Source organism: Xiphias gladius, chromosome 9 (genome assembly GCF_016859285.1).
Source record: "Xiphias gladius isolate SHS-SW01 ecotype Sanya breed wild chromosome 9, ASM1685928v1, whole genome shotgun sequence".
Classification (NCBI taxonomy): domain Eukaryota; kingdom Metazoa; phylum Chordata; class Actinopteri; order Istiophoriformes; family Xiphiidae; genus Xiphias; species Xiphias gladius.
This window is the reverse complement of record NC_053408.1, coordinates 12,864,188-12,889,455: the sequence shown is the minus strand read 5'-3', so window position 1 is coordinate 12,889,455 and position 25,268 is coordinate 12,864,188. Positions and strand designations below refer to the sequence as shown.

The 25,268-nt window shown below is 39.2% G+C and overlaps 1 protein-coding gene across 1 annotated transcript; it reads right to left on the bottom strand.

Moving 5' to 3' along the window:
- Positions 1-766: 766 nt before the first annotated feature.
- On the bottom strand, positions 767-21,582 carry mmp25b (matrix metallopeptidase 25b). The gene is made up of 17 exons (XM_040136265.1): positions 21,374-21,582; positions 20,964-21,158; positions 19,124-19,206; positions 18,811-18,967; positions 18,329-18,402; positions 16,437-16,569; positions 16,196-16,270; positions 10,143-10,234; positions 8,561-8,693; positions 8,291-8,435; positions 6,681-6,985; positions 6,272-6,451; positions 5,661-5,742; positions 5,275-5,357; positions 4,916-5,068; positions 3,333-3,626; positions 767-2,059 (listed from the first exon to the last, which is right to left on the bottom strand). The coding sequence occupies exons 1-17, from the start codon at positions 21,477-21,479 to the stop codon at positions 1,806-1,808; spliced, it is 2,544 nt and encodes an 847-aa protein (XP_039992199.1). The 5' UTR covers positions 21,480-21,582; the 3' UTR covers positions 767-1,805.
- Positions 21,583-25,268: the final 3,686 nt, after the last annotated feature.

The following is a 25,268-nucleotide window of genomic DNA, read 5'->3' as shown; positions in this document are numbered from 1 at the left end:
GCTCTAATGCCTCTGAGAATGCGGTTGTTTTATATTATGCTTAACATTAACAAAGGGCCTGTGCCATTTATAGCTTATCTAAACATTTCCCACTTACGGACCTGAATAAATAATCCTCTGCAAATATAAACTTCCTTAAATAACTTTAATATGCTTTGAACAAAAGGCTCAGTGGTTCACTAGACAGATTAATGAAATATTCCAAGTTAAAAAGAAAAGATGCAGGTCTTGTCAGTGTAAGGTGAGAATCAATGTAACTAAAACAAGAATCAATAATTTTTATTTAAACAAAAACATCCAGGTTTTTCAGAAGAGTTCCCACCTGTGCGTCACTTTCAGATTTAGAGTTACCAGAGCTGCTTACTGTAAAATCTGAGTCAATAATTCTCATATAGAGCCATCTGAGCGAAGTAAGAAGAAAAATGTGAAACTAGACTGAAGAAGAATAGGCAGTATTCCATCAGGCTAAACGGGCTTCCTCCCCTTTAGCAATAAAGGGGGGTAATAAATTGCGTAATAGTCTGTAAGTATTTTATGGCCCAGATGGGAGAGCGTTCTAATAAAGATATAAATCAGTGCTCATAAGGGACTGTCACTGGTGAATATGTCATAAGTGAGTGATGAATGTGTACCATGAGATAAGAGCATAGCAAGAATACAGCTTCAGGCTGAGGGTGGTGAGATCAAGAGATAATACTGTCATTTTTAAAAAAAAGTTTTCCAGTCGTCATTTTACTGAAATTTTAATGATGAAAATTGTGTTCCATTTGTTTATTTCTTCCATACGGACCAGCAGCCACATTATAACATACTGTTCATAGAGTACCATGCTTTTATAGTAACTACATCTCGCCTAACCCGAGAATCACATTACATTTCATTACATTACATCTGCAGGGCTTAGCAACTCAGTGAAAGATATCAGCATTATTATCCCAACTGAAAAAAAAGGATTCATTTCAATAGTAAAATAAAAAAAAAAAAAACATTGCATGATGGTAATTAACAAGAGCAAAAATATGAAAAAACAAAGCTTGAATGTGTGTAATGCTGTAAATTTCCTTAATTATCAACAGAAAGGTGATTTTTTTTTTTCCCCCCTCGCTTGTTCTCATGTACCATGTTTGTAATTATCCTTGTTTCCAGTGAAAATTATTTACATTGTATCACGTCTGTAAAATCCGGTATCAAACTCAAAAATATAAAAATGGGGCAAAAACAAACCATAGGTCCATCTCAGCTTTCCACAATATACTGTCTGCAAGTTTAATTTACAAGAGAATGTTTCTTTTATGGAGTGTATATATGTGTGTGTACATGTGCACAAATCTACTCCTAATTCTAAAGAAAAAGCCTCTGATAAAGAAATTGACTATTTTACTAAAGCATGTTTGTGTCGCCTGTTTACCGACCAAACATGAGGTTATTGTATAGGACCTCATTATGAGGGAGTAGCCTGCATGCTGGATTTCAGTATTGAATTTCTATGCATTGTCCTATAGAGGCTCCATGTAATCCAATACTCAATCTAGAAAAACGAAGAGGTGACATTCTAAAGCAGGATGGCGGGAGGACGAAAAATAGTAAAGTATTCACAGTTGCATAGGCCCCATGTTAAAGTATAAGACAGGTAGTTAACATAGGCTTTTTATGATGCTAGTATGTAATTTGAAACCAGCCTGTGGGTCGTAATGCACCATGAGTATATGATGATGTAAAGAGTCCCTATTACCCTCCAGCGGAATGAGGAGAGGAACAAAAAACTCTCTCTCAACACGCATCAAACAAATTCCAAACTAAGGTTCCTACTTTCTAAACTCAGTAATTACCAATAAAGCAGAGATCAGGAGGATCCAACTGCTTCTTAGAAATGAAGATGATCCCCTTAAGTCACATCTGCAGTCCTTTGGGATTTGAGGATTGTTTGGAGTGGATGTGGAAGGTGGAGCGGGACATCTGAGCCAGTCTACAGCAATCGATTTAGGAGTGACAACATCTTGGTTCAGTCCTCCGTTCTTTAATACCCAGTAGAAGTTGTCTTTGAAGAAGTAGGCATCTCCTAAAGAGCAGCAGCAGCAGCAGTGTAACTCTCATTCCTTTATTTAATTTTTTTTATCACACAATGAGTAAGACATTTAGTAAATTATAAACTAGAATAGAGATGTTACACAAAAGCAGTGGTAGAAAGTAACTCACTTAAATATTTCCATTTACTGCTACTTTATACTCCAGCTCCACTACATTTCAGGGGGAAATTTTGTACTTTGTACTTTACTACATTTATCTTTAAGCAATAGTTACTACTCACTTTGCAAGTTATTTTTAATTCAAAACATCTTAACAGTTTATAAAAACTGGATGGATTGCCATTATTTTTTGTACAGACATTCATGGTGTCCAGAGGATTCATCCTAATGACTTTGCACCACCATGAGGTTCATAATTATCTTTCATGTCCCCCTCAGAATAACTATGGTGCTCCCTTTTCTTTTCATCTAGTGCCATCAACAGGTCAAAATTCAAATTTTCGGCAAATGGTAGGCACGTTCGACCATCAACACGCTAGCACTGTCATCGTGAGCCTTGTTGACATGCTGACGTTGGTGTTTAGCTCAAAGCAGAGCTGCTAGCATGGCTGTAGCCTCCTAGTCTTGTTATAGACTAAGAGCTGTTATTTTTGCATCTCTGGGTGAGGTGCTAACCCGGTCCTTCCAATGCACACTACCCCACGGATATGCAGTTGGCGGCAACGCACAAAGAAATGGGGGCGCAGGGATGACACAGTGTGTTGGGGTGAGAAACAGTGAATGTAAACAGAGCTTTTGTTCGTTCACAAGAAAACTCAACTCAAGTATTTTAAATTGTGAATTCTTTACACCCATGAATGCTTGCTAGCTGCCTTTGTTGGCACATTGCTACATTTGTTGGTGTGTTAACACCACCAATTGTCAATCAGCGGAACAGTGTGAAACTAACCGCAGGATGAGTCACCCAGCCTGTGTATTTTTCGCTACTTCTCGCTACTAGAGGTCAAAAACTCTACAGGGATCCTTTAATTTAAGGATGTGAATAATTCTGGTCTGGTTTTTATAATTGTTTGTTTATCTGTTACTCAAGTCAGACAGTTGATTTATGGTGTTTACTTCTTCTTATCTTGACTTTGATTAGATCTCTTTCATTGCTTTGACAACAATTCATACCTTCCAGCAGCTTGTGCATAGCTGTTGAAAAATGTCTTCAACCTGGAATAACCTTCTCTATGGTTTCGTTTATTTGTTTAGCACCGGTTTCAGAAATTCATCACGTGTTCAAATTTCTAAACACAGTGTTACCTTCTCCCCAGCTGATGATGTCATCCATGTTGGAGGGCACTCCTGCCCAGAGGCTGTTGTCCCGTGGGTAGCCTGGCTCCGGGTTCCTGGTCACCTGTTTATCTTTACGGCTCTCGTCAAACCTCCAAAACTCCCCTCCGCTGAATAGGTAGGTCTTGCCGTTATGAGCCCAGGTAAAGGCTGCATCCACCTTGTCCACCAATGCCCCCCTCTTTGTCCTCATGCCCCATTCAGAGAGGGGCCGAGGGTAACCGCTCATGGCTACCGTGTCTTTGAAGACCCAGTACTGAGATCCTGGACAGATGGAGGAAAGTGTGAGAGAGAACATTTCAGAATTTGCTTATGCAAATTAGAGTCAAACCAGAGTTTGTAATTTTTGCAGATGTATGTATCAGAGGCAAAAGGACACATATGGACACATCTAAACCATCTAACACATTGCACATTGTAACAAATAACGCCATCAACAATTAGGAAACTAAACCAAAACAGGTATAAAAACCTAAAAAAGGAAATGTAAAGAGTAGAGACGACGATGTTGATTTGCCAGACAGCCCTCAGACTTCCCACCACTTTGATTGAAAAATTCAACCATCTAATACTATTGGATGGATTTCCATAAGATTTGGTACAAGCATTCATATCCGCTCATGATGAATTGTAAAATAACTGACTTTTCATCATCGAGTCTAAAAATTCCAACTTGTCCAACACTTCGGTTTATGATCAAATAACAGTGGCAAAAATACTGACTTTCCCACCAGTCTCAGCTGTACTTTGTGTTCATTACTAATAAGCAAATACTACTATGCTAACATGCTAAAAGAGGATGGTAAACCTGATAAACATTATACCTCCTAAACATCAGCATGTTAGCATTTAGCTCAAAGCTGCGCATAAGTGCAGCCTCACAAAACTGCTGGTATAACTGTAGACACCTGCGGTACACTGTATGATAATAACAATAACAATAATACATAATAATAATACAGTGTTTAATATTCAAAGGTTTATTTGTTGTTGATTGTTTTTCTTTTTTAGTCTTTACACACACATTCGATTTGGATTGACTGTTTTTTGGTAAGGATTTTTCTTCTTTCTTGATTTATTTTGTGAGTATTTGGACCAGTGTATTATTTCTATGTTGTTGTATGACACAATCAAATCAGATCAGTTAAACCTACTTAAGATTTAACAGCATAGCAGATGTTGTTTGTGCTAGTGTCCTTAGAAGCAGCGGAAGGAAATAAGAGAAGCAGTAGAAGACTTAAGTGTGTGTTTTAAACTACAGTATAAATGCAGAGGTTTTTTTTAAATAAGACCAGGCTCGGGTAGCTACTGCATTTTCCCAAAGTTAAAACTATACATCCTTATTTATAACTATTTCTTCTGCTTTTAAGATTAATGCTGATGCTATTATTAGTTTAATGAAGCTCTTGTTACTGCTCAAAACCACCACCTTCAAAATAACATCAATCGAAGACACGAGAAGCAACAACAATGTTCAAATCTTGTACTCTGACTCAAAATAGCCAAATTTGATTCACCAAAAAGACACTAAACCATAAGATTTGATTTTTTACCAATGAAGAAGATGATATTGCTGTCGCTTCTCCTCTCATACACAGCGTCAATCTTATTTGTTCCTGGTGGAAGGCCAATCCAGAAGTTTTTAATCTGAGCTGGATTGAGGGACAGTAAAGACCCATCTTGCTGAGTTCTCCAGAACTGTGCACCTGTCCGAGAAAGGAGAGTGAACACGTATATTCAGACACAGTATAAATGATAAATGGGATCACCAAGTCTATCTATAAAACTAAAATACCCGCCAACATCTTTTTGTTACATGAACAACGTAGGCAATTAACATCATTTTGGAGATTTTGAAGAACATCTTTATTTTGTGAAATTTCACTTTTTTGTGTGAATGGGTTCCACTTACCTTTAAAAAAGAAGACCTCACCCCTGATATTTGCCACTGCGTCAAAGCCTCCCTGGCAGCGTTCGTGGAACGAGGGGTCAGAACTGGATGGGAAAAGTTATGTTAAAGCAAATTTTTGGATATTCAACACAAATTTTATTTTCTAGAATGTAGTTTGCTAAAAAATTCACTAGAGGGTGCAACAAGACCAAACGCTATCGAAGTAAGGGTCGATAGGAAGGTTTTTATCTGCATAACTGGTCTTAAATTACTCATCATCGTAAATTTGCCCATGAGTAAACTGAGTGCATGGATAGGATAGGATTCATAGTTTGAAAAACCAACTGAAATCTGCTTATTGTATGAATGGATGCAGAGAAGCATTGATTGGATTTGGCTCTACTCACAGCTGTGTTGCTCTCGGAGAAGAAGGAGTGGGCAGGCGTGGGAGGTTAGGATCAACACCAGTGTCAGTGCCATCCTTCACACCTATGAAAGAATGGTGATAGGACACAATGCTGAAGAAAATGTTGGCATGCAAACACGCCAAACGAAGACGGACAACATGGTAGGTATCATGCCTGCTAAACATTAGCATTATAGCACTGTCACTGTGAGCTGACCTTTAGCATTTAGCTCAAATTACTGCTTTGCCAACATATACAGCCTTATAGAGCTGCTAGCACTGCTGTAGTGTTTTTTTCCCCACCTTTTATGACCGACAAAGTGTACTTTTACCTCCTACCTCTTTTCATCTATTCCCTGTGGATTAAATTCCATGTCGTTCCTTTGAACAGCCAAATTAAAACCATAAAATAAAGCAGTGGGAGGACTGCAGCATCTGGTACAGCCGTCAAAAGGAGTTTATGTTTACCCCACTGTTTCCTCAGATGATTTCTTATCAGACAAAGACACAACATATCGATACATTCTGTAGTGGGTACGTAATAAACGTAACAGACATTAGCTTGAGATTTACTCTCATTCAGAACACAGGCAGTTCGACCTGGTCACTGACCGTAAAGCTGCTGGATAGCCAGCCTGTCGTCCAGGTCCAGCTTGAAGTTGTGAATGTCTTTCACAGGACCCTGGTAGTATGGCCTCATGATGGACGGATCAGTGGAGGAATGGGACAGGCCCAGCGCGTGGCCAAATTCATGCACTGCAACTGTGAACAAGTCTGTGCTGCTGCTGTCACCTGAGGAAGTGTGAGGCAAAAGTGTTTCTGGATCACACAAACAACCATAAATTGGTAGTTTTATGTCACTGAATGTGCAGATGTCTTTTCCTCTTTTTGTTTTTTTCACCAAGAACTCTGTTTACTTCATTGATAACCATAGATCACTCTCGCATTACATTCTACATTTCTAAGGTAGGACAGGTCCTCGAGCCATCATTCATCCATCACGATTTCAATCGGTAAATACCTCCGTAGCTCCAGATCTCATGATCATCAAAGTGTGTGTCACCCGCCACTTCATCCCTGCCAGGGAAGAAGGCATGGGCCAGGGTGCCACCCTTCCCGTCAAAAGGGTACCCGTCGTCATGCAGCAGACGGGAAAAAGACACTCTGATGTCCCCTCCAGCTTTAGCCCCACTGCCGTCACTCGGCAAGTGACGGAAACGCAAGGGGGCCGCGTCACTCCAGGCTTTGAAGGCGTGAGTCAGGATTGTCTCCACATTATCTTTAGGCAGGCCGGGTGAGAGGGAGGGCGACGGGTAGCTGTGGATACTACAGACAAGAATAGAGTTGGTATTATAACAAAGTTGTAGACACTGTGTATTCTCTATGAGATTTTAGTTTTTGAGATTTAATTCTTTTTTCTGCTTAACCCAAAGTTAAAGCATAATATGGTGATATTATGTTTTTCTCATATTGTCAACAAATCCCATCAAAAGACCAAAACCATCAATAAAAACCATCCTGCTAACATGTATTGCCTGTGCACCCAAATCCAGATACATCTTATTCCTCTGTGCCACAGAGCTCCATTGTTGTTGAAAAACTCTTAAAACACATCCTTGAGCTAAAGTGTTACACTGGGTGACTGGTTCCTTCAGCATACACGAACATAGGAGCTGTAGTTTACTCTGAATCAATCCTGTACACAGCTTCCTGTTGCTGTGAATTCTCCCTAGAGCACCAAATGCGTATCAACCCGCAGCTGAAAGCACTCACCAAAAGTCCACAATTTACCTCTGTTTGAGTAATGTTTGCTAAAAACTACAGTGCCCAGCTGTTTTGGGAAATTAATGAGCCTTTGCTGAAAAAGAAACACTATCTTTGTGACCCAAAATTTTACATTACGTCTCAGTGAGAGCAAATTGGCTTGGGACTGAGTGCAACAGATAAGGTAGGGAAGTCCGAGAGATGTGAGAGATGGATCGCATTTGGCACTTTTTGACCACAAATCTTTTAAATCATTTTTTTAATGTGCCATTTTATATTGTCTTTTTATACTGCTTTCTGTTTCTTCTCTTAATGACTTTTATGCCTTATGTAAAGCACTTTGACTTGATAGTTGTTATAAAAATAAACTTGCCTTGCCTTATCCTCTCTCTCTATAGATGGAGAGATGCTAATTTCACCGTTAACAAAGAAAATAGATATATGAAATGTACAGTCAACATACAGCTCGAACACATTCACAGCCACAGTGGTGGAAGCGGTAGATCCGAACAGTGTGTATGCGCTTCTATAAATATTTGTTAAGAAAGACTGTTGGACCAACGTTTTTGATCTGATCTTCAAAGTGTTTGCAGACACAGAAAAAAAGCCATAACGCAATACATAAGGATAAGCATACCAAATAGTAAACTTCCCCAAAAACTTAATTACACCTTTAAAGTTTTCTTTAATCCAGTAGTTGGCTTTAAAACTAAACATACTTTTGATATAATTAAGATCTTGTTTGGGATCAAAAATGATGGCTGTGATCTTCATGTCAGAGAAGCCTGAAACATTTGTGGATGACATACAAAGCACTGAGATTCACACGGGGAAGTAAAGCCACGGTGCTACATCAGTGAGACCCACCTCCACGTGAGGTCTGTTTTATGCCACTTAAGGCCTGACAGCGCGTATCTTTTCCTCCTCCTCCTCCTTTTCAGCATGTCCTCACTACCAACAATATCAGGGAGAGAGCAGCGCGGTGTAGACATGAGTTTGAGGGTTTCGCCGTCTGGAAGGGAAGTTGATCACATACAGGATGTCGAAACAAAAGAGCAGATTACAGGAAGAACTTTGCAAAATGTAACACTGTATACGCTTAATATATTGTCTTGAAAGAAGTTAAGAAGTTGTTACCAAGCACCCCAGTTTCCTGGACCCCTCCAAATCTCTGCATGACACGAATAGCTCTCTCCATACCCTCCTTGGTCTGCAGTCTGCTTGTGCGCGGGTCAGGAGGAGGAAGGTAGCCATACCTGCTCAACCAATCCTGGACAGAAAACGAAGAAGAAAGAAAAACTTTTCAGTTAATGCACCATTAACAAGCTCCAAACCAAAGTGGACCAAAAATATTACTGAAATCAATCTCTTGGATGAGTCAACTCAACGATTAAGGGCAAATGCTGATGTCATGGAGGATATTCAACACAAATACTGCTCCACTTATGACTCTAGATCATCAGTTTACTGTCAGACCCTTTTTCTCATTAATATTAAATGATCCTGTCCTTGTTGAGTGAGGTTCTTGATGAAATAAAGGCTGTGCACCATTGGCAATTTGCATGATGCAAGAAGCTGAATAGAGAATAGATGAAAGTCGAAGCAAGATGATGAATCTGGTTTGCATTCTTCCTGTTAAGCATGCATCTCTGTTGAAACAAGGAACAACAGTTGAAGTGATTTTGAAACTCGCCCATCCTCCTGCACGCCGTCTGTTGTTAAACATGAAAGGAAGGGTTGTTTTGCTACACCATCGGCAGTTGTCATAGCAAAAGATGTCAAAAAGTCCCTAAATCAAAATGTGCTCACTCTTTTACTCACTTTCTTTACCTTCAACAAGAGTGAAAAGATGTATTTTTTTAAATACTGTTTTTCCCCGATTACATTTTGTTCTCTTATTCAGTGCACTCACATTTTCGAGGATCTTGAGCAGTCACATACAGGATCCAGACTACACTTGATGACTTTCACAGTGAAGTGAAAAAAAACAAACCTGTCTTTTTAGAGAAGTATGAAGGTGAACTGAATGTTGGAGGCACACAGACTCCCAGAGTTTGTCCCTTCTTCGGATTTAAAATTGATTATCACTCCATACTTGCAACTGCAATCAGCTGAAGACAGTTTATTGTAATATCTTGAATATAGTGTTAATACTTTGTAAACTGCAAACACTAATACTAGCTGTTAGGTTTGTGTGGTTTTTTTTTTCTCAAAACCATTTTTTTCCTAAAAAGAAAAAAACCCGAACCTAAATCCGCAAACAAAACCTGGATATGATGTCTTTTCTTATGTTTTTTTTTTGTTCATCCCTCTATCATTCATGTGTCATCTATGGCATAAACATTCAAGAATGCAAAGCTATTTTTCCCCAAACTTTATTGGATATAAACATATGTGTGATTAAATTGACATGACTATTCGTAAATAGTTCATTAGCTTCATTAGTTCACAATTTTAAAAGAAAATCCTAATCAACAAAGTGATACATATTCCTGATTAGCCAATCATCACTTCCGAGACAAGTGTATGTCTTTGTATAATTTTTTGTACAAGAACATTTTAAAAATGAATGTGGTGAAAATTAAATATTACACTCAATTACAACATGCGCCTATAGAATCAATACAAAATCAAAGGGGGAGCTACAGATCAGCCAGACAAGTATTTCAAACTTTTTATGAAAGTATTTGTTGGTGATTAACATTTATTTTGAACTCACCATTGCTCTACTGTACTGGCCGTCCCCTGCTGATGTGCTTTCCGTTAAGGTCAAAACCATCCACAGCAGAAGACCCAGCTCCATTGTAGCCACTGTAGAAGAAGCAAAACCAAACAAACGAAAAAAAAAACCTTCCGTTATTATTATCACTTGGAGAAACCGGAGACATTTTCCCGTTTGTAATGGCAGCAGCTTCGTCCAAAAGCAAGGAGACGCGAAACAAAGCTCACCCTTGTTTCTCCTCCGATGCTTCCGTTTGCTCTCTACTGGGACTAGGCAGGGCTGATCGATCTGCCTCTGGCCCCCCTCCCTCCCCGTTTCTAGTGTCTTTCGCTTTGCTTCTGCTTCCCCGAGCTCCCTGCCTAATGGAGGCATCAGACGGATCTCGAAAAAATAAAAAATAAAATAAAATAAAAAAGCCACGGTGCGTTGGCGCGTGTTGCTGCAGGTGCACAAGGTGAGAAGATTTAAGAGGCTACTTTCTCCTGTTACTCAACCAATGTTTGCAGGTCTAGTAGACCCACAACCCTACTGGGTTTTTAAAATAAAACAGCCATAACTTTATCAAAAAAATACTTAACAGATGTTGACTTTATCCCAATTACAAGCAATATAGAAATTTACCTCTGCTAGATCACACTTATCAAAAAAAGTGCTATTCGTTTTTTGTGGTAAAATTAAATTTTTGTAAAAAAAAAAAATCAATTATAATGAAGACGTGTGGAATATATCTTGAACAAATGGAAAGGAAACAAGGTTTTCATTGATACTGATGTTTATTGCTTTGAACTTTATTAGTGGATCCGGGGAGGATGTGGGGGTTGGTGAGAGGCTTAAGCTTGGGACAATAATGGTGCAGAGGGTCGTGTTCAATCTCTGAAACATGCTGCAAATCTAAAGTCCCACACTCTTATTACCCTCGGTTCCAGTGAACCCTATGAATCTTACCAAAGATGGTTTTTGTTTGTAGTAGGACCATGGACTGTATTTGCAGCCCCTTTATTTTTTTGAGGCGTGGACACCAAACACCTTTTGGACACATTTCCATGGCAGACTGACTTCCCCATGTCCCCTGCCACCCATAAAAGCCGTAAAGAAGAATTTCACACATACTGTATTAGGTACAATCCAAACCTGTCACTGCCCTGCTCGTGACTCTGGTTTCTTCCTCATGTCTCCTCAGTTTCCCCCACTTGCTTGTGTTTTCTGTTTTTTTTCCCCCCCGGTTCGTCCTGTGTGTGTATGTGTGTCTGTGTTTGGGGCGAAGCGCTCCTCCGTCTCCCTCTCTCCCTCTCTTTCAGCCACCTGCCTTCAATCAGCCTGCATACCTGCCTCTCTTCTACTCATCAAGTCTGCTGCATATAATCCCCGGCCACGCTTCGCCCGAGCGTTGTTCTCGCCAGTCCGGTAGACTCTCAAGCCACTTAGTACTGTTTGAGAAAGCAACAGAATACAGAGTAACCTGTTGAGTGCCACGCTCCAATTCCTCCGCCGGCGTCTTCCGTTCCTGCTGTGCCACTAACCCTCTGCCTTTCGCCATCACATCCACATCCACTCAAGACTGCAGCCTCCTCCGCTTCATCTCCCCACATCCACCTCCATCAACTAACCAGCCATCACCATGCCATCTCCAGAACCAGCCAGCCCCTTGACCCTGCGAACCCAAGGACTCGGCACGCTACCTCCTCTGGCAACCCCTGAATCCAGCCAGTTCACGCGCTCTCTCCACGGTCGTCACTGTCTCTGCCCTTCCCAGCCCTCCTCCCTGCCCTTCTCCTGATCACAGCTACTTCCCCTCACCTCCCGGGCCCAAAGCCCCACTCCTCTTTCCATCTCTGTATAAACTTCCTGGTTCTTTGTGACTCTGTGTTGCTGCATTTTGCATTCGGGTTCCTTAGTCTCTCGTGACACAAACTATGTATGGGTGTCATTTCCATTTGGGCTCCTCATATCTGTTCACCTACCACAACTATATCACATGGCCACCTGCTGGTTAATCACCTGTACCACTAAACGTTGGTTTCTCCTGTTGTTGATGGTTAACTTTGGTCAATTTCACAAGAGGCCTCTGAAATGAAGGTGCCATTGATGATGACCATGAAAAAGGACATTTTTAAAGTTGCAGTTTCATTATAAATGAGCTAAAATCAAGACGTCCTTTAAATTCAAATCTAAAAGTCCAGTTTACAATCTTATTTTCAAGTTTATGTTATGTTATGTCAATTGTCAATTTCATATTCATTTACAATTCATTATAGCACTTTTGTCCCATGAAGTACACTGAAAAGGATTTGTCAGTGCTGTCTTTATTTCAAATTTAATTGTGGCAGGTGAAATTTTCAAACATGAAAATATGGTTCTTAAATTTAAATGTTGATTTTGTCTTACAGCACACACAAATTGAAAGTGAAATTTAATCTAATTTCATTTTAATATTGGCACTCCTGAGCCTCCATATAAATCATTATGAGAAAAAAAACCTTTTTCAATATAAGTGTAAAATTATTAAAATTAAGTTTTAAAGGTAGTTCTCCCTTTGACCATGAACTACTTTGCTAGTGTTATTCAACACAAAGTACTTATAATACAATAGAGGGAGACTGATGACGTTGCATTAAGCTGGAGTGCATTGGCATCTCATGTAGCATCTTAGAGCCCCATTATGTTCATAGGTCTGCGTGTTCATTTTCTCTGTGAAGCATCCCTGGTGTTATCGTTCCCTTTCCCTCCCTCTCCCTCTTGCTCGTCTCTCGTCTTTAATTTCTTTGCATCCTCCAGGGCCCAAGTGAGTCATGCCATTAGCTAAAAATGCTGCCCTGCTAATGGTTGTCCAGTTTCCACCATGTCCACTTCATGTCGCTGCACCAGCGGAAAACATGGAAGTCTTTCAGCTGCTCAGCATTTAGCAGTCGCGATTATGATGGATGCCTCATTCGTGCTGTTCCCTTTTCAGGGCATGTGGATATTTTTTAAGTGTTGGATAATCTTGCTGCTCTGCAATGACATTCAAATACAGCTGGGGCTCTGAACCTAAGTTTGAACTCTGACTTGACTAATCCCCGAGATGGGAAACACTAAATAAACCCACTCTGTGAAATGGACCCCCAGTGTTTGCAGGTTATGTCAGATTCGCAGTATTTGGATGGCTTTAACACTTTGGCACGCAGGTAGGCAGGCCTACATCATATTAACCATTTTTATTTGTTATTATTCACCTTTATAAATAACAAATAGAATATCTTAAACCTGCAGTAACTGACTTTTTGGCCACTTCGGGGCAGCAGAAACAAGCTATAAATATAACACTTACATTTAAGTTGATATGGTGAACATGTTAGCAAACAACTAGCAAACAATTATATTAGATTATACAGAGTAACATTTGCATTCAATTGGACTCTTGTTTGATGAATGCAAGTCCAATAATCCCTCTCTTTTTAACTCTGCTTTGCTCTCTACCAACTCCCGAAGGAAATATCTGGCTCTTTAGCTGCTAAAGGCTCCACTATGCTCAACATGGGCTTTCGTGCTGATCAGGTAGAGCACAAACCGAAACTAAACAACACGGATGAGAGCTGTGAGAGTGAACCATAAAAGTAAAGTTGTGCGTAAGAAAACCAAAACAGTTAGCTAAAACACACTAAAATGCTCGGTAGAGCTGAGAGGAACTACAGAGTTGCATACAAGTAGTCATGTGATCCATTGTTAATGTAAAAACACTGACTGAAGCTGCTTTAACTAAACCAGATTTTTTTCATCTCATCACATTCCGTATTTTGATTTATGTTAATTTATTTACTGTAAGAACCCTTTATTCATTTATGTTGATTCATGGGCTTACTTAAAAATTCAATTAAAAAAATTACATTCTATTTGGGTGATGGTGATGACAATGTTTTTTTAAACATCACGTTTGTCAAACAACCATCATCTCTATGTATATTAGTCAAAATGCCGTGTTGAATTATTAACCTTGTTTTTTCTTGAATCACATGGACGGCGAGTAAAATGTAATCATAAATAAAGACCTTTGAATTTATATTCATTACACAGTTTTATTCTCATTAAAGGGATCCAAGGCCTTCACAAAAGGGTTGACTCTTGGTAGCTATACAGTACTAACACAACACACAACAACAACAGAAACAACACAGAAGACTTATTAGAACGAGTGAAAAGACAAATAAATAAGAGTGGAAAGACATTTCATATGAGACCAAACTGAGATGCATCTACAAAACCAAGAGTCAGAGGAAAGTGAGCAGAGGTTAAAACCCTGCAAAGTACAGTAACAGTTTTTGTACAATGCTTTATTCATTTCTGCAAGTAGCTGATTGTCTATAGTGGCTTATTTTGGTCATGCACAGTTGATAAAGTCATTGCTCTTGTATCGACAGTGTTGCAATAATTTCACAGTAGTTTTTTTTTTCGTTTTTTTTTTCATTTTGAACCCCTCCTCTGCTCTCCAGCTTTGATTGTCTGTCTCTTGAGTCCTTTTGTTTGGTGTGCTATGATGTTTGATTGTCACTGGCTGATGGATATGTTTCATTAGTTATTTACAAAAACACTGCTAATACTCTTTTGCTTGATATTGAGCACTCAGCCAAAAATGTCTGTAACTGAATTGCTTTTGTCTTTTGAAACATCGGATAAAAAAGCGTCATCCTAATATTTATTAAATAGAAAAAAAATGAAATTGCTTTACTGTGTTTTTTTGGCAAAAATCTGTAGTACCTGTACATAATCTGTAATATTTTTATGTTTAGCTTAGTATCTGATAATATCTGATACCAATAGTGATATGGTGCACCCCTATTAATTTATTATGATAAATGAAACTTGTGCTTTGAGGATGATTTGAGTCCACGACGTGCTACATTCTTCCCTCCAATAACATCTGACAATATTCCACAGTTATCTTCATCATACACAGATGTCTGTACAAAAATATGCAGTTTCAGTCTCAGTGTAATTTTGCTGGCAGGATAGGCAGGATTTACACTTTTTTATGGTAAGTTTTTAAGTTTTAGTAAAAGTGATTGCCATAAGCAAGTCTAAAATCTTCACAGTAGCCTCACACAGCTTATGCTTAAGGAAACCAGCTAGCTATCACAATATCATTGAGCTGCTCAAGTAACAAGAAACTGTGGTTACACCTCACAATACAGACATCTGCTGGCATTTACTTAGTACCACATACAGTACTTTCTGTATGGCAGAATAATAACTAAAAGCTTGCCATTTGCCACTTTTGATATTTGAAAATTTCAAGGCTACAGTTCAAGAAGTAGTTTTTTAAAATTTACTTTTTAAAAATAAACTTTGGAGACATTTAAGTTTATCTTCGGTTTACTGGCTGAGAGCTCGTCGGATCAAATTTCTGAACCATGTATAATTCAAACCTCAAAGCAGTCTTCTGCCGCCTATGGATAAAATTTGTTCAAACATGTGTATCAAAATAGTTTAAGTTTAAAAGGCCACTTGCTGGCTTTTCTTAGCTTCTATCCACATCTCACGGTGTATTTAGAGGTTGAGGCAGGTATCCACTCTTTTTCCCTGTTTTTTGTTGGGGTTTTTTTTTTTTGAGAAAGCCAAAATGTTTGACACAATAAAAAAAAACATGGTAAAACATTTTGAGGGTCCGATGCTTATTCTCAAATAGCACTAAGTGATCCTGATCCTAATCCTGACTCTATTTTAATTCTAAACACAGCCTCACACTGATCCTATTTCTACTCGTAACCTCAGCCCTATGATTAACACAATATTCAAAAAAAAAGTGCAAATACTAAGCAAATACCAGTATGACCAGAGTACTGTCAAGTGCAACCAAAGCTGCTCTTGACTGAATTTGTAAACATTTAGTGCATTTCGGGGTCTGCAACTCATTGAGGCCCCTCTTTAGCTCAGACCTGTGCTCCCTTAAAACCTGTGTGTCCCCCGTATTGTTTTCTTGACACTTTTTTTTTCACATGCCATTTTTTCCTTCTTCTTTTGTTATGCCTGTTGGAAGTGACTGTCTGTTGCTCACTGTAATCTGGCCCAGTACTGACCAAGGTTCTGACTCATGCTCTGCTGCTCAGTTCCTGGGACCTGGACCGGCACTGAAACGCCAGGCGATATGAGCCCTGAATGAGAGAGTGAGAAGAAAAACGAGTCAGTTAGTCGGTTGGTGGTTGAATTTACAGTTTCATCTTCCCTGCATCTCAGCAGGAAGCCAGAAATAACATACAGACATAAATGAAGTGTCTCTGCCCTGTTAAATAAACCCACATCTACCTCAGAAACACTCACCGGTGTTGGAGTTGGCCGAGGGTGGAGTCTGCAGATGAGGGGAAGAGTACGCCGATGAGTCAAAGCTGCGCGGGGCAGAGGGGGATGGAGGTAACATGCAGGAGTAGGAGGAGGCCGACTGGGGAGGAATAGACTGAGAGTTGACACAGGAGTGGAGGAGTGACGGAGAGGAAAGATTTGCGTCAGATTTATATTGGAACAATGAAAAATGAAATTTGTGTATAGCCAGTGCTGTATACTACACATCGTGCTGTAAATACAGTTTGAGGTAATGACAGCATGGTTTCAATTTGACCACATGGAGGTGCTAGAGTAGTGGTGCATGGTAGGAGCAGCAGCAACTGACAGTCATTGTATTACATGTGCAAAATTATTTCACTTATTTTCTGATCTTTACGTTAAACTTGTTCTGGCTTTTCATCCTCCTTTGATACCGTGTCATTTTAAATTGTTGCTTTTTTAAAAATTATTATTACAAAACGCCCATTCATTAAATAATATTTTCTGCATGAGTCACAGTGTGCAGACTTTTCAGTTTGTCTTATGTATCCATTTTAAAGTTCTAGCACCTGCCCATTCATGTAAAATGAGAAACAATAAATGTATGTCTTGTCGTGCTGATGTTAATTTGGTATGATCGAAGCAGTGTGGATGATAAACACAGCTTGTTTGTCCCACACTGAGGAACCCTTAGACATAATATCTGTCAGCCTTGAGACTCAGGCTTTTATGCATTTAAATTGATTAGGCAGCTTTCTAACTACTGCCTCTGTCAAAAGTGCCTCCGGGTTGTGCAGAATTCAGGTTCCCAATTACTTTTTAAACTGATTGCATTCATCTAAGGATCATCCTTAAACAACGGCTGTTCCTACCAAGACTGTTTTTTTTTACCCCACAGATTCTAAATGTTGAGAAATCTGCTCGATAAACTCTGGCGTATAAAGATAGAGTGGCTCTTCCATTTTCTGATATTGTTGGGTTCTCTGCCTAAAACCATTCAAACAGTCTTAAAGAACCATAGAGATGACACTCGCATCTTCATCGTAATGAGCTGTTTCATTTCTGTTACCAAGAGGAGGCCTTCTGGTTGGCAATATTATGGAGTAATGGGTGATTAAGCCTTATTACAGTCAAGATTTTAGAGTTTTTTTTTTAATGGACTTCATGTCACCTCAAGCAAATCAATATCTCACTTAAAATCACTGTATAATTCATCGGACTGCAGTGAAAAACACCAGTCACATCATCATCCATCATTGTTGGATTTGTCCGACCAGCAGTCTGAAATTCAAAGATATTTCATTTACTGTCATATATGACAAGGAAAAGCAGCAAATCCTCACATTTAAGAAGCTGGAACCATCAAATGTTTTGCATTTTTGCATGAGAAATGACTGAAACAATTAAATGATTATCAATATAGTTGCTGATAAACTTTTTTTAAATTTTTAATTTTTAATTGTTGCAACTCTAATTATGTATATATATCCAGATTTGCTTCTTTCCGCCTCTTTTCAGCTTTGTGTGTTACATTTAGGTTACCATGTTTTATCATTATAATTATTATTATTGCTAATTTTAGTTATTGTGAATATATGATAATTGTTAGTGATTTAATTTTGACACCAGCAATAACAACAGTTAGGATAAGAAGAAGAATAAATTATGTATTATTGTTATGTGTTGTTATTATTAATATTAAAAGTTTCAGTCATGATAGTAGTATTAAAATCATGACAGTAGTATTTATTTATTTACGTATTCATTCTCATTATTGTATGTTTTAGACCCTTGACGTAAAGAAGCTAATAAACTGGTTTGGCTCTGTGATAATATCCTGTGTTGGTAAAGTTTGGAAGGTGCTGATGAATGATGAATGATGAAAGTCTAACCTGGACTCCAGATGAGAAAACTGACAGGGAGCTGTAGCTGGGCAGGGACGACTCAGCCTGACTCAACATGGACCCTAGAGAGAGACACACAGAGCGCGCGCACACACACACACGCACGCATGACGCACGCACGCACGCACACACACACACACACACACACACACACACACACACACACACACACACACACACACACACACATTTACACATATGTGGTGGGAACATCTTGCAGTGGAAATGCTGTAATATAGATGTGCTCTAATGGAGAAACTCTAAGGCTTTGCCTGCCGGCAAATGTCAAGCAGGGGAACTCTGAGGTTTGTAATTATAAACTAGTAATATATTTCTGTCACCAAATATATAAATCATCTTTTAGCAATACTGATGTGCTGTAAGGACAAGCTAATGAACACATACGGTATATCATAATTAGAGAGAGTAATGACGACGGTTGTCTTGCAGTGCCGTGACCAGGTGTTTACCTGAACTGCTGCCGTGCTGCTGATGATAGACGGATGTGTTGAAGGAAGTGGTCAGAGGGGCTTGGCTCTGTGAACAGGAAGTCACACCCCCTGACCTCCTTTGGTTGCGCAGCTTCTCCTCCCTCCTCCACTTGGCTCTTCGATTTGAGAACCAAACCTGCCAATTAAAGAGTTCTGTCAGGCCTGTTTATTGTGCAGAAATATATTAGACCATGTATTTTTTAAAATCAGATTATTGCCTGTTGTTACGGGTTGAGTGACAGGGTTATAAAAATTAAAATGTAATTGGAGGGTTGACTGAAATGTTCCCTACCTGTATCCTGGCCTCTGGCAAATCGATCTTGTTTGCCAACCGCTCCCTCGCAAAAACATCAGGGTAATGTGTCCTTTCAAACTCTGTGGAAGATATTAACTAATGTCAAATACACAGTGTGAGTCCTAATGGAGGATGACAGGGCTACAGGAGAGCAGCTCGCCTGATAGCCAATCCTGCGTGGGGTTAATATATTTTGGATTCATCTGTGCATCTGTCTATTTATGTGAAAAGAAAATTCAAGGTTTGCTTACATTCAAATGAAAATGAATTCTAATGACCTATCGATTAACTGCAATCTCCTTATTTGGACAGATATTACCCTGCTTATCAGGTAATTACTGCTTAATATCAGCATGGCTAATTATCTTTCCATGAAATACACAAATCCAGGAAGCCGAGATGTATCTTTACAAGCATATTTGAAATATTTATCTGTTGCACTTTGTATAAATTATTTATCATTATGGAACATGCAGAAAGTTCAAATGAAAGGATTCAAGTTGAGAAGCTGCCTAAGCACTTTATTTCAAAGTAGGCTGACTAAAACTTAAATGAAGAAAAATCCTTTTACATCTTCATTTTGTCATCATTTATCTTTTTCAATTCTGAATATCTAAAATGAGAATTGTGTCGTATTTACGAGTTTTATTAAAATCATCAGTAGTATCTGGTACACTGACTTACTGATAGTAAGTCTTGATATAAGTATTGTGAGGTGTAACCACAGTTTCTTGATATAAGAGACTTTCTGTATCAGAGTATCATTTCTCATTGTGGCAGTTAATTTATAGGTGGCATTTTTGTTGTTGACGAAAGGAGAGTGTGCCTCTCCCTCTAACTGGCAGTCTGAGTCATCCTGATGAACTCTGAGGTTTCAAATCCGGTAATAGAGACGTCTTTCATAGATTGAACTGTCTGCACCTATGATGCTTAATATTTGTTTAGCATGTCAATAATGTGAGAAACCTCAAACAACAAATCACTTGAGGATTTGTTTAAAACAGATTTGGTTACATGAAGAATGGCAGGAAGATGTGTAATTACGTTTTATATGTGTATATTGCTGAGAATATAATATTAACAGATAACCACTGCTGTAAATGAGTAGAGACTAAAGTTCAAACTGATAACACGTGGTTAATAAATCCATATTGCACAAAGATAACAACGATGACCTGATGAATTAAGTCTGTCTCACAAATTGCTATAATTGGCCTGGTTATAATTGGCGTCTGTGTCAACACATGATTGTTATTGTGCCTTGGCCGTGCACTGAGGTCAGTGTACCTCATTAATGTCATTTACACAGAGTGACCACAGTGATACATTTCCACTTGGCTGCACAGTGGACATTGCGTCCTTATTTAGCTCAAGGGTCTGCTGCAGCCATATCCAGTCAAGGGTGGCTTTCTGATCCCTCTCAGTGGATATCAGGCTTCGAAGGCCAGATCTCACTGCATAATACCGTAATGGATGCATTATCAAAACTCTGCTGTGCATGCTGCCAGAGGCTTTTTGGAGCATATCAGGAATATTTGGAGTGAAGATTCTAGATAATTTGCATTTGGAAGTGATCATGGTTGGTAATGCCTTTTGTCCTTAGCAGGGATTGATAAAAATCCTGTCCTGCTAAACCTTAAATCAGTAGTCAGGCACCATACCTGAAAAAGAGCTGGATTTTTTCGTGTATTGCTTTTGGTTTCTTAAAGACTATAATCCAATAACAAAGGTGTTGGCAGGAGAAAAGAGCAGCAGGACAAACTGCGTCATGACACTACGGAAGCCGGTGATTGGCTGGAAAGCAAGGAGAGCGCTGTGCGTGCTTGCATGGCCTGACCTTTCTCCAGAGCCTCGATCTGCTCCTGTGTGAAGCTGGTCCTGTTCCTCTGCAGCTTCCTCTTGAGCTGCAGCCTCAGCTGAGACTCTTCGCCCTCGTCCCGCTCCACGGGGACTCCTCCCCCCCTGCCTGCTCCTCCTCCCCCTGCCTCTCCCCCCATACTGCCCTCCGTGTCCAGAAGACAGCCCTCAGACACTGGCAGAGAGGAAGGTGACAAAAGAGATTTGTGAGTGCCGAGAAAATTCCTCCAATGGTGTGCCACAGATTGTGAGAGTATTGCTTCGAATTAACAGGAAGTTGGTGAGACAGCCCCGAAGTGCCAAGCTTCTTTAATTCCTATGTGGTTTGAATTTGGTGACATTTAACTTATGATCTGTGACCACTGACGTGTGTTGAAAATTCCCCCTCACCTGTGCTGTGTTGTGTCTGAACTCCGGTGGGGTCATGGTACCAGTTGTTAGGCCCGCTCCAGTTTGAGCCGCTCTGCAGGTTCAGCATGGTTAACTTCTCATACATACTACGAGTGTCCAAAACACCATGAGGAGAAATAAAGGAGTCCTGTCCTGTGCGTATCCGCCCCTGTTTACCGTCACCTTTGGCTCCTCTCTTCCTCCTTCGATCCTCAACTCCTTCCTTCTGGAAAGGGGGCGGAGGGGTTAGGGGAATGAGCGACGAGGAAAAGGAGACGAAGAAGGAGGGGTTCATATCACATGAGTTCACACATGGTCGGCATTGTGGGGAATTAGCCTCATGATGACAGACAGAAATGGAGTTACTTACATGTGCACTGTCGTAACGTGCGTGTGTTATACATTGGTATACTAGTATACCGTGGGGAGCTAAGGTACATTAGAACCCACTCTGAAAGCCATGACATTTATTATGCTACTTGCTTTCAGCCCTATCTTTGTTGGTAAGCCGGCGCATACATGCACACACGCGTATGCATGAAAAGACATTGCATTTATACTGTATGTAGCTACAAACTGGCATCACACACACACACCTAGTGGTTTTATGAACAACATTCCCGTAAAACATTCGAACCAAGCCCATGTTTAACTTTCAGTATAAGATATAAAGTGCTCAAGATTGTCCATAAAGACCGTGATCTGCCTGAATAAATATGTGTCTAAGTCTGAGATGAGTAAAAGCTGTTCTCGTCTGCTCTTATCTTACATTCACATTTTTTGGAAGTTATAAAGGTATGTCAAAGGTATGATTTGGTATGCCAAATCTCAACTATTGCAGCAACACAATGTGAAAGGTCAAACTTCATTCATTTAGATGAAACAGCCCCTGAACAACAATTTATTCATCTGTCTTTCATTAATGTCCAGAAAATATTTACGAATAATGTTGGCGGTGTAGTCGATCGCAAAGCCTCCACTAAAGTCAATATTAAAGAAGTGACATCGGCACAGAACGAAACACACAAAACTGCTCAAATGATGTGATTTTTGCAAACTTACCAAGTGCACAGGTGGAATGATGCAGGGGTCCTGTGTGTTACTCTCCTCTTCTGTGGACCTTTATTCCCCTGTTCTCCCCACGTCCCTTGTTCTCCAGCTTTGTTGACAATACTCTGTGTGTGTGTGTAAAGGAGAGAGTAGGAGAGATGGAGAGAGTTAGACAGGGTGAGAGAGAGTGAAAGAGGGAGAGGGGGGGCTCTGGAGAGAAATGCGTCTGCGGGCAGTCTTGTCCTCCAAGCGATGGAGGATGGAGAGAGAGAGAGAGAGAGAGAGAGAGAGAGAGGGAGAGAGAGGGAGCCACCGAGGGGTGACAAAGTGAGTCAACATCAGTGTCAAGTTTGAACTTAATGCCAGCAAGAGGAGGAGGGGAGGCCGAGAGAGTAGAGCATAAAGCACAGATAATGGAGAGATAGTGGATGATAAATAGATGATGGAATTCAATTTTAGCCATAAATTGCACATAAATATTGAGCACAATTGTCAGTCAAGTTTGATCTTTTTTTACACTAAAACATGTGCAATCAGAAAACTGACATTATCAGATTAAACTTAATGTTCACACTAGGAAAGACTCATTTTCATTGATCCTCATTTGGATAGTTAAAAGAGATCCTTCTTAAAACTCCGATAACATGCATGTGCTGTTGTACTGTATTTATTGTGTGGCTATAGTAAAATACTGTATTCTGCAACTGCACACAGAAGCAGATATTTTTGGCAAGGATAAAAGATTATTAGTAATTACTGTCATTAGTAGGAATGAGTATTTGGCTTAACAAATTGTAATATTGATTTTTCTCATCTATTTATGTCAATGAAGTAGCAAAATTTTTTATTAAATCCTTAAACTTAATGTAATTAAGAGTTATTTCTCAGTAATGATAAGCAGTAATATTAATAGTACTTTATTTTGTTGGTTTTTTAATTTGCTGGAGCCACTGATGTGATGTCAAATATTTTGCATTATAACAATCATTAATGCAGTAAAGACATATATCTAGCAGTAACATTAGGCTCAACATTACATTATATTTTTGACACTGATGGTATAAAGAGTAGAAATCATGTTACAGTCTGCATCATTAATCATTAAAACACATTAATCTGCTTTATAACCAGATAATTGTTAAGGTAGAGATGAGTAATTTTCGAATATCGATAACTTATTTTATTGAATTATTTTATTGAATTTGATTTACTAATTTTATAAAGATGTTATTGTCTAAATATCTTTAAATCCTACTGAATCATCTGATATTTGTTCGATAAAGATGAGTAATAAAAATACATAAATACTTTGGATTTTTAATGAATTTAGCTACAAATTTTTCAGTGATGTTTAACATCAAAAACCAAAATATTTTAATAACAATGCATATAACATGATCTACATATAGAATAAGCAAAATTCAAGTTATGGAGTGTTTCAATTGTAAGAACTGTTTAACAAAAGCATACTCTTCATTTGAGCTGTGGCTGAAATGAACGGTTTTCATTATCGAAATGAATATGCCATTTATTATCTCGATTAATCGATTAATGTTTTGGTACATAAAACACTGGAAATATTGAAAAATGTTGCATTGCAGTTTTCGTCAAATTGCCCTTTTTGGGGATCAGTCCAAAACTCAAAGATATTCAGTTTAAAGAAAAAAAAAAAGACCAAATGATCAGATTTGAGAAGCTGGAACTAAAACATGTTTTTGCCTGAAAAATGACTGATGACTGTTTAATTTTCTGTTGATCATGTAATCGATTATTTGACAGATCACTTCAGCTCCAATGGTAAACTCAGCTTCTTTTCTTAATCAGATATTTCGTATCATGCACATATGGACTACGTTACAGAACCCTAGCGCGAGTGTTTTAGGCCTGCAGTGCTGTAAAGACAATGTAGATGGGCAGGTAAAGTTACCACAGATTATTTTTTAACACAAGGGCTAAAAAAAATTAGTTTGAGTTAGAGATTTTCCCAGAGCACCTGGGTATTGTTCCCTGACTACAGAGGTATTGTTCTCCTGCTGTAACAGACTGAGCTTAAAGCTATGGGACAATAAACAAAGGCATTGTCTGGGCCCAAAGCGGGTTAAAGGAGCTCCATACAGAAACCAATGGCAATAGACAGACAAGGTTGGATGTCAGGCGTAAGTAATGACGCAGGTATGACAGTATGTATGGTAGAGTCAAAGAGCGAGAGCAGAGTAGAACCGGGGTTTAAATATATCCCTTTGCAGTGGAAGGGAGAGAAGAAGAGAGAGATGGAAGATGGAAGCAGGGAGGCAGAGGAGAGAGACAGAGAGAGTGAAGAGGAAGTATGTGACTTTGGGGTGGGTGTAGGGGCTTGGGGATGGGGAGGGTGCCAGCTTGTTTTATTTCCGGTTGACAAGACTTTGCGCTCCCTTTCTCTCTGTCGCTCCCTCTCTCTTTCATACTCTGCTATTCTTTCTCCGTGCCCCCATTGCTCTGTCTCTCTACCCCCCCTCTTTCCCTGCTACTTTCCTCCGAGACGTGCCTTGGAGAAAGGAAAGGACTTGACAAGTTCAAAGGTAAAAATGAGTAAAAAACAGTGGTCGAAGAAGCATTCAGATCCTTTAGTTAAGTAAACTACCAGAATTACACTATTAAAATACTCAAATTCAAGTTCAAGGCCAGCAATCAACATTTTACCTAAGTAAAAATATATATGTATTATCAGCCTAATGTATTTTAAGTACCCATTTTACAGTAACATTACATATATTGTATTATTATTACTGATGGGGAAACATATAAGCAGCATTTTAATATTTATAGCTTGTTAAGGTGGAGCTCAATTAAGCTACTTTATGTACTG